The following is a 10,552-nucleotide window of genomic DNA, read 5'->3' on the forward strand; positions in this document are numbered from 1 at the left end:
CGCGCAGAGGTAAAGATAGTAACAGGGTGCTAAGTCTGCTGCGAAAAGTGATATCGACCAAGTTTCTTTGAGCCCTCCCCAGTATTAAAAAGTAACTAGTTAACAAGGTAAGTTTTATGCTTATAACAATCATTCAATAAAAATGTGTTTTAGTCTCAATTTAAAAGCGGTGAGAAAACGTAAATTCATTTTGAACAGGATTATAAATTTAGCATTTAAAATAGTGTTCAACAGAAAAAGGTGTTTTTAATTTATAAGAGGAGTCGCGCTCAGAGGCTTGCTGTTTGAGAGGGGCTGCCAAAACAAAACGTTTGAGAGCCACGGCCACACAGGAACTTTGTTGCCCAATTTTAGAAGACCAGGTGAGAAAATGTAGGCTCTTGGGGAGCAGGTAGGATTAAGGAAAGTCACTAATTTGTCAGTTCTCTGACATGTGTGAAAACTGTGACTTTTTAACTGGCGTATGCAGATGTCAGATTACAGAAGTACACAAAATTAAGCAGTGGCCCATGCTTTATCTGCACAGTCACAGATAAGGGTTATGATTCTGTTCCACCCTCAAGGTACACAAAAGCCTGCTGACTGAGGAAAAGCTACTTTTTAAATGAAAAACATTTAGCTTTGTATAATGTGCGCACATGCAAAGGATCTGAAACAGATGGGCACCAGCACACGGCTCATATGCAGAGTGAGCTTTAAAATCTAAAGATTAAAATCCAGTGGCTGCTTGGAACCAAGTCTCTAGGTTTCCTCTGGTGCTGCTGAGCTAGCAGTAGCCACTACCAAAAATGTCATGCAAGCCTAGCATAGATAAGGCCAAAGTCAACATACTCAGCCCTCCGCTCCTTTAGTCCTCAGATTCCTACATCCAAGGCCAGAAGGGACCACTGGGACCATCTTGTCCAGTGGTCCCCACACTTTTTACGTTGTGCCCCTCCTTACCATGTCCATGCTCCACACACACACCCCAGGAGCCTTGGTTGGGAGCCAGGGCTAGGACCACGGCTGGGGCCGATGGCCAGAGGGGGACGAGGGGGCCAGGGGCGCTCCCTCCCCGCATGAGAGTTGGCCTGGACTCCGCCACCCCCCCCAACGTTCCCCCGCGCCCCCTTAAACATTCCTCCACGCCCCCCTAGTGGGGCGTGCCCCATAGTTTGGGGACCATTGATCTAGTCTGACCTCCTGAGAACTTCAAAAATAATTCCTAAAGCCAATCTTTTAGTAAAACAGCTTATCTTAATTTAAAAATGGTCAGTGATGGAAAATCAACCACAGCCCTTGGGAAATTGTTCCACTGGTTAATTACTCTCCCTGTTAAATATTTACCTTATTGCCAGTCTGAACTTGTCTAGCTTCTACTTCTATCCACTGGATCTTTCTCTGCTAGACTGAAGAGCCCATCAACTATTTGTTCCCCATGTAAATACTTAGACTGTGATCAAGTCACCCCTTATCCTTCTCTTTGCTAAGCTAAATAGATTGAGCTCCTTGAGTCTATCATTATAAGGCAGGTTTTCTAGTCCTTTAATCATATTCATGGCTCTTCTCTGACCACTCTCCAAATTATCAGCATCCTTCTTGAACTGTGGGCACCAAAACTGGGCACAGTATTCCAGCAGCAGTCACGCTAATGCTAAATACAGAGATCAAATAACCTCTCTGCTCCTACTGGAGATTTACGTTTATGCAGGATCACATTAGCTCTTTTGGCCACAGCTTCACACTGGGAGATCATGTTCAGCTGATTATATGTAATATGTAAAAATGGCCTGCATTTCTTGTTACTAGATATATGCTTTTAGCCATATTAAAACACACGTTGTTTTCGTAAACTGGGAGGAAGCAGAGACCCAGATAGCTCTGAACCAGGGACCTGTTTCCTTAAATATTTACCACACACCCACAGGTTTTGGGTCATCTGCAGTCTTTGTCTGTGATGATTTTATGCTTTTCTTCTTGGTCACTCAAAGGATGAAGAGCGTATGGCCTAGAACTGATCCCGGCAGGACCCCACTACACACACCTCATTTACAATTACAGTTTGAGACCTATCTGTGAGCCAGTTTTGAATCCATTTAATGTGTGCAGTGTTAATTTTATATCAATCTAGTTTTTTAATCAAAATGTTATGGGGTGCCGTCAAATGCCTAGAGAGAAGTCTAAGTATATTATCTCAACACTATTATATTGATCAAATAAACTTGTAATCTCATCAAAAAAAGATGTTAAGTTAGTTTGACAGGGTTGATCTCCATACACCCTTGTTGCTTTGCATTAATTATATTACCCTATTATTAATAGTCTTATATCAGCTGCTCCATTATGTTGCCAGGGATCAATGTCAGCCTGACAGGCCCATAGTTACCTGGGTCATCCATTTACCCTTTTAAAAACTGGCACATCATCAGCCTTTCTTCAATCTTCTGGAACTTCCCCAGTTCTCCAAGACTTACTGAAAAATCAACATTAGTTGCCAGTTCTTTCAAAACTCTTGGACGCAAATCATCGAGACCCACTGATTTTAAAAAGTCTGACTTTAGTAGCTTCTGTTTAACATCCTCCAGAGATACCAGTGGAGTGGAAAGAGTGCTATCATCACCATATGATGAGACTATATCATGTGTCTTTCCCCCAAATACAGAACAGAAATATATATTGAACAGTTTTGTCTCTTCTGCATGATTATTGATAATTCTACTATTTCCATTTAGTAGTGGACCAATACCATTGTCAGGATTCTTTTTGTTCCTAATATATTTAAAAAGCGCCTTATTGTCCTGAACTTTGCAGCCATAGATTTCTCCTTGTGTCCCTTGGCTTCCCTGATCAATTTTCTACGATTTTTAACTTCTGATTTATATTCATTACTGTCAACTTCCCCTTTCTTCTATTTGTTTTTTTTATAGCTGCCTTCACTTCCCCTCTAAACCAGATCAATTTTTGAAACAGCACAGCCTTCTTCCTCGATTGTGAGATTGTGCCTTTGGAGGCATCTAGTAAAGTGTCCTTAAATGATTCCCAATTATCGTTCACATTTTTCTGATTAAACTCTTCCTCCCAACTGATCTGGCTCGTAATTGCTTTCAGCTTTGCGAAACTGGCCCTATTAAAGCACCAAGTATGTATATTACTGGTCTGGACTTTATGCTGGTTGTGCATTCTAAATGTGATCAAGTTATGACCACTTGTACCTAAGCTACCATTAATTTTTAGTTCGGTGATCAGTTCCTCTCTATCTGTTAGGACATGGTCTAATACAGAATTTCTTTCCCCAGGTTGGCTGCAACACTTTCTGGGTTAGGAAATTGTCATCTGTACTGTTGAGACATTCCAAGGATGTTAGGCTACTGGTAGCTTGAGGCCTCCCGCAGGTGTCACTCAAACTAAAGTCCCAAGTGATTATGCACCTTTTCCCCCTACACATTATATACAGGTGCATAAGGAAGTGGTCATCTGGTTCCCTGCTGTGATTTGATGGTCTGTTGCAGACACCAACTAATACACCATCTTGTGCTCTCACCCGCCAGGACCACGATCTGTGCCTGTGAGGGACAACAGAACTACAGCCCTGATGAGCACTGGTTTTCTTTAGCATATTGTGCATTAACTCAACCTCAGGTTCAAAATTTTTCCTCTGAGACATAAATATGCAGGGATAAAAATGGGAGCAGGTTTATAAGGAAGGGATCAATTTGGGTTTAAAACGAGACCTGTATCTTAACGTTACAGTTAGCAAGTTTCCTTATGGTGATGATTAGACCACTAGCTATTAAGTAGGTGGGCTAATTTCAAGCACCATGTCACGCAGACCTGCTCGGAGCAGGGTTAGACAGCAGAGCGGTAAAAATGCCTAAGTTCTGTTTACACCGCAGGTGCCACCACTCCAACTCCTCTTCTGAGTGCACCCATGGGTGTTGAGTTATGGGCCCATTTTTGCCAGCATAGATTCAGTGTGTGTGTCTTCAAAGCACCTAGCTCAAGGGCACATCAGAACTGACCAAGATGTCTGTATTATCAGGCTGGCATCAGTGTTTGTAAAGCAACATGCAAGAGCAGAGCACGGCGACCAGAATGAGGTTTTACTGCCCTCGTGCCGCTCAAGCATTTCACACTGGACAGTTTGTTCTTTAAAGAGTCACTGACCAGGAGTATGCTGGCTGAGAGTGGGGTCGCTCCGAGGGGTCTGCAGCTTGTAGTTTAGATATCCAGCCAGGTCTTTAACCCACACAGATGGGTTCTCAGGAAACACGTTCTGACTTTTATCCAGCTCCTTCTGAAGTTCTGTCAAATCAAGCTGTAAAAGACACACAAAGAACATGGTATAAAATCTCAATCTGAGATTCAGAGAATGGATCTGAATCCTAAGTACCCTCAGTATGGAAGAGTGAGATCTGAAATATAAGTTAGTTCAGGAAGATTGTGTAAAAAGACAGTTGAACTACATTTCCATCTGTACTGGTTCAAGAAGAGCCCTGCATTTCCAATATAGGACATACAGGCTTCCTAGGGCCGCGACCTTCACTGCTCCCCCACTCACCGACCCTTTGCATCCTTACAGGAACAGCAGCAGTGATACTGATCCACAAGATCTGGTTTTGTTTCTTTACATAGAAACTATTAAAACCGGTAAAGGCCGATGCTGAGCCCAAAGAGAAGAATAAAAAAATATGCAGGGACCTGAACACTTGTCCAGAACTGAACAGATTTTTATAGCAAGACTGAAATTCAGTAAAGCAAATAAAAATAGAACGCTGCTCTAAACCGAAAAAAGACTGTGCAGAACTTGACCCTTCTTGCTCCCCATGAATATGAAAGTCAGAGCTGGTGACTAAAATGTGTTTTCTCCACCGTATGCACCTGTTAGCACTGGCAAGCCAACAGCTGAAAGGGAGTCACAGCTGGACTCAACTATTTTTTGCAGCAACAGAACTATGTGCTAAGTTTCAATTACAAAGCCAGTTGGTTCACTGTGTGCATCCCCACCAACTGGCAAAGGGAAAACCAGGTGTTACCAAAGGCATAATCCGAAGATAACGAGATAGTACGTAGCTGCATTTTTCCAAGCAGTCTGAGAGTCAACCATGTTGAGTTGTCCACACTTACCACTACGCACAACTGCATTTGTATCAGAATCAGTGCACTTTGGGGCATCAACCTGCACAGAGACCTGGAGGTAGGAAGTGACTGGATAGCAAGATTCCTTGCTTGTCTGAACGACCCAGAACCAGCACACTGGGCCAATAACTAGTCTACTTCAAGATACGTTCTTATCATTGTCACCCTCTACCTATTTGGCACATCTTGTTTTAAAATTAGATTTGAAGCTCTTCAAGGCAGGGACCATCTCTTGCTACATTTGTAAACACACCCAAAGCCAAGAGGGCCTGTTTGCCTGGAAACATTACTGAATCATTGTGCACTAGTTCACTCCACCCCCAGGGACCAGTCATGTAAGCTTCCTAACTTCTATTAGGAATTCCATTCTAAAAGCCAGGCTATTTATCCCGTTCCACACTCATTTGGTTTGGATTGCTCTTTTTAACGCCTAACGTCTATCCTTCTTGTAAAACACAAACACAACTAACACTAAAAGAAAAGGAGTACTTGTGGCACCTTAGAGACTAACCAATTTATCTGAGCATAAGCTTTCGTGAGCTACAGCTCACTATAGCTCACGAAAGCTTATGCTCAAATAAATTGGTTAGTCTCGAAGGTGCCACAAGTCCTCCTTTTCTTTTTGCGAATACAGACTAACACGGCTGTTACTCTGAAACCAACAATTAACACTGACGCACAACGTGAATTTGGCTTAAACCAGAAATCGAATGTAAATGGTAACGTCCTTCTCCAACAGAAATGTAACAGACACCCCTATGATGAGCATGGAATAAGAACCTAGATTAAAGAGAAGGAACTGAATACAGGAGCCCAGCAGACAGCTGGTGCACCAAGTCTTCATTATCCCATGACAAGCTTCAATGTAATCCTTGTCTGGCTTTTCTAAGAGTCAGTCTACACTCAGGTACCACGCCAATGGGCGCTGTATAAGCACCTAGGCAGACAAACATTCTAGCAGTAATTTCCCCCTACTCTTACTCACACCTTCTTGTCAACTGTTCGAATGAGCCATCCTGATTATCACTACAAACATTTTTTTCTCCTGCTGATAATAGCCCACCTTAATCGATTCGTCTTGTCAGAGTTATGACAACCCCCATTTTTTCATGTTCTATGTATATATCTAGCTTCCTACTGTATTTTCCACTGCATGCATCTGATGAAGTGGGCATTAGACCACGAAAGCTTATGCTCAAATAAATTTGTTAGTCTCTAAGGTGCCACAAGTCCTCATTCTTTTTGGGATTATAGTAGCACCCAGAAGCCCCAGTCATGGGCCAGGCCCCATTGGGCTAGGCGCTGTACGAACACAGAACAAAAAGAAAGTCCCAGCTTGGGCTTTGGCCAGGCATAGCAACAAGATGTTTGGTTTTTTTAAAAAGGAAGTCAATGTTCACTTCAAATAATCAACGTGACCTCCAAGAATGGCACTAGACACACCAAGACAGTAGCCGGGAGTGCCCCCATCTCACCTCATCTGCACTGGGGGCACTAGAATGATGATACTGGGACAGAGGCAGTACACTCCCTATACCATTTTCCTATCAAGATTTAAAAAGGTTATTAAAGCTAATGTTAAAATTATATAATACACAGGTTAAGAGTGTCTGTACATCCGGGCATAGTGCTTAAATTATCCAAAAGTCCAAAGGTTGATCTAAAAGTCATACAATACATATAGTATATTAAAACTCCAAAGAGTCCCTACTGCTCTGCAGAGACGTTTATTCAGACAGTGCAACGGTGAATAGCAAAATACTAGTTTGGCTCAGTGAGGACTAGGACACATCAAAGGCAGCAGCCTCTGAAATCTGAATTCTAGGAAGCGGTAAGATGGGCACTTTCCAGAACTGGCACAGAACGGAATGCTGCTCCTCAAGGCACACGGGTAGTCTGGGCATCACAATTTGCCCCACTAGTCTGGACAAGCAATCTCTTACAGCTCTGAAAGCACCAGGGGCAGCATCCGAATCCCCACGATAAAAGAGCAACAGAGAGAACAGCACAGGAGGCGGGAGCTCAGAAACCTTCACATTCTTGTGTACTCGGTTTTTACATTCTGCTTCTCCCATCCAGTTAAATTACCCGCAAGCTTTTCCCAAAAGCTGTTTTCCCTTTACATCCTCTGACCTTTCTTATTACTGTGAGATCACAGAACTTCTCTTTAGAGACACGTTTCGCCACTTGTCGTTTTCCCTTACATGATGCTTTTGGCCCCCCTGCATTCTTCCGGACCCCTTTTCAGCCCACTCCCACATTTCACCTTCTTGCTTTTCTTAACATGAGCTTCACAGATTTCTACAACATGGCCCATGCCCACCCTGGTCTTTAACATGAAGGTGCAAACCCTGGAGATAACAGGTCCCAGCACACAGTATTCCAGGGTGGTGAACTGCTTGCTGAGAACGGTCAGTGCCACCACCCTATTTTCTCCTATACACGGAACAAAACCTCAGTCCCAATACGCCATCTTGCCCCCATACCCAACACATACCCCTCAAAAACCGCTTCAGGGCTCACTTCTTCCATGCAACCTGCCCCTGTGGCACACATTAGTCAAATGCCTTCCCCACCCCAACCTTAACAGTGGGTAGTAGAAGTAAGATGGAAAGGGGGGGAAACGAAGAGAACACTTTCCTACGGATTGTCCAGTACATCTTTCCTCATCAGGGTTTGAATTTTGGAAGCTAAGAAGCCCAAGCAAAGGACTATATTTGTGTGTCAGACAGCACTGAGCAAATAGCTGGCATTTAATTACATTAATGCATACATCTCTGACAGCTCTAATTTACACAAATGAAATGCCGTTCTTCAGATTCTGAAACAAACATTGAGGTTGGAGACTACGGGCGCCCTAAGCTCTGCGGCAGCTCTGGACCTGGCTTCTTGTGACATCACCAGGATGAGTTAAGATGAGCAGGCCCATCTATAAACTCCTGACTGCTGATGCACTGCTCTTTACACCCTTCTGCTTCAATAGTAGGAGATAAAACTCACAGCTTTCAGTGCATCCTCCAGCGTTCGGAATTTGCCTTGCTTGAGTCCTGCATCAACTGCAGTTGACTTTTTAGCATTTTTCCCCATGTTCTGTTTTTTGTGATGCTGCTCAGGGGCAGGGGCTGGAGGCACTTGCTCTTTGTTCTGCTTCTTCACGGTTTTCTCAAACCCCAGCTCAAAGATGGTGTCTGATGTAGTGATGGGCACTAGAAATAAGAAAAACAGAGGGAAGTGATCCATTCGGCTGAGACCGTAGAGGCCGCTCAAGTACAAGCGGATGTATTGGGATGAAGCACATCAGCTAAAAAAGACCCCGTAAAAAAGCAAATCCAGTATTAAGTGAATAAAACTTTTACAAGCCAGGGACTACAGCTCCTTAACAAACCACTATCTCCCTTGTACAGAGTCTTGGCCCTGCAGTCCATCTCCTTCCCCCCGGGCTGAGCTCTGGGCAGTGGGAGAGGCTGCACGGCAAGTCACCATTTAATATGGAAAAAGAAAAGGAGTACTCGTGGCACCTTAGAGACTAACCAATTTATTAGAGCATAAGCTTTCGTGAGCTACAGCTCACTTCATCGGATGCATACTGTGGAAACTGCGGAAGACATTATATACACACAGAGACCATGAAACAATACCTCCTCCCACCCCACTGTCCTGTTGGTAATAGCTTATCTAAAGTGATCACTCTCCTTACAATGTGTATGATAATCAAGGTGGGCCATTTCCAGCACAAATTTGGCTCTGCCCCCCAGGGGGACCTGAGCCCCCCTCCTCCCCCCAGCCCGCCCGCGCCCACACACACCCCCCCCGGAGGGGGCTGAGACCCGCTCCTCCCCCGGAGGTCTCCGCCCCGCCCGCACCCCCCCCGGAGGGGGCTGAGCCCCGCCCCCCCCGGGGGTCTCCGCCCCGCCCCGCCCGCGCCCCCCCCAGAGGGGGCTGAGCCCCGCTCCCCCCCCCCGGGGGTCTCCGCCCCGCCCGCGCCCCCCCCTGGAGGGGACTGAGCCCCGCTCCCCCCCCCGGGGGTCTCCGCCCCGCCCGCGCCCCCCCCTGGAGGGGGCTGAGCCCCGCTCCCCCCCCCCGGGGGTCTCCGCCCCGCCCGCGCCCCCCCCTGGAGGGGGCTGAGCCCCGCTCCCCCCCCCCGGGGGTCTCCGCCCCGCCCGCGCCCCCCCCTGGAGGGGACTGAGCCCCGCTCCCCCCCCCGGGGGTCTCCGCCCCGCCCGCGCCCCCCCCTGGAGGGGGCTGAGCCCCGCTCCCCCCCCCCGGGGGTCTCCGCCCCGCCCCCACTCACAGGCCGAAGGCAGCAGGCGGCCGCTGTTGGCCTCCTGCAGCGCCCTGCGCCCGCCAGCGCCCCCCGCGGGCCGCCGACCCCGGCCCCTGCGCACCAGCTCCCAGCGCCCCGCGCCGGCCGGGCCCGCCGAGGCCATGGGGCCGCCCGTCACCGCGCGCCGCGCCCGCCGAGTCAGCGCGCAGCCAGGGCGCGCGCCCGCGGCAGCTAGGGGAGGGGTGGGGGCGCGCGCCACGGCCCGCGCTGATTGGCCGCCGGCGCGGGGACGCGCCCCCGGGCCCCGCGCTCGCCCTGCCACGTCTCTGCCCCGCCCCCCCGGCCTCGCTCACGTGGACCAATCGGGGCCGAGCAGTGGCTGTCTCCGCTTGGGAGGGGCCATTCTCCCCCCCACCCCAGAGCCCCTCCCCCAGACAGCTCAGAGCCCCTCCCCCAGAGCCCCTTCCCCTCACTCCCCCACCTCAGACAGTTCAAAGCCCCTCCCCCCACCTCAGAGCCCCTCCCCAGAGACCCCACTCCCCCCCTCAGACAGCTCAGAGACCCTCCCCCACTCCAGGCAGCTCAGAGCTCCTCCCCCAGAGCCCCCTCCCCCCACTACAGACAGCTCAGAGCCCCTCCCCCAGGAACTCCCCCTCACTCCCACCCACCCCAGAGCCCCTTCCCCTCACTCTAGGCCACCCCCACATTCCCAGTCCCCCCTCCCTTCAGAGCCACTCTCGCGCACTGACCCCCTTACCGCCAACCCACCCTCACGCTACCAGTCCCGCCACCTAGCTCCCCTCACTTCCCCCCACCCCCCATTGACCCCCCTACCCACACACACCCAGCAACGCGCCCTCTCCTTCATCTTGCTTCTCCCCCCAGTACCCCTCACATACCCACCCTTTCCCCCCTCAAGTTTCAACCCTGACCCTCCCCCTCAATGATCCCCTGTGTCCCATCCCCCACCTGCTCCCCCTCATTGACCACCCAGCTCTAATCCTTCTGCATGGACACCCCTCATCTCCTCCCCTTCCACCCCCCGTGGCCCTTCCCCACCTCACCTCTCCCCTTGCCCATGGGGGCACTGCTGGCTCAGGAGGGGCTGCGCCCCCGCTGGGGGAAGTGAGAGCCAGAATGCCTACGCTCACCAACTAGCCTGTGGTATTTGGC

At 48.7% G+C, this 10,552-nt stretch overlaps 1 protein-coding gene across 2 annotated transcripts in view; it reads right to left on the reverse strand.

The window, feature by feature from the left end:
* The window catches only part of TMEM214 (transmembrane protein 214), a 37,413-nt gene extending 27,837 nt beyond the window's left edge, over nt 1–9,576 (reverse strand). For both annotated transcript variants that reach the window (XM_084625053.1, XM_084625054.1), the window contains exons 1-3: nt 9,407–9,576; nt 8,116–8,321; nt 4,144–4,294 (exon numbers count right to left, since the gene is read on the reverse strand). In XM_084625053.1, the coding sequence (XP_084481179.1) occupies nt 4,144–4,294; nt 8,116–8,321; nt 9,407–9,542 (493 nt within the window). In that variant the 5' untranslated portion in view covers nt 9,543–9,576. The remainder of the gene's footprint in view (nt 1–4,143; nt 4,295–8,115; nt 8,322–9,406) is intronic.
* Nucleotides 9,577–10,552: the final 976 nt, after the last annotated feature.

The sequence above is a fragment of the Lepidochelys olivacea genome (genome assembly GCF_965140295.1).
Source record: "Lepidochelys olivacea isolate rLepOli2 genome assembly, chromosome: 3".
In the NCBI taxonomy this organism is placed as follows: Eukaryota; Metazoa; Chordata; order Testudines; family Cheloniidae; genus Lepidochelys; species Lepidochelys olivacea.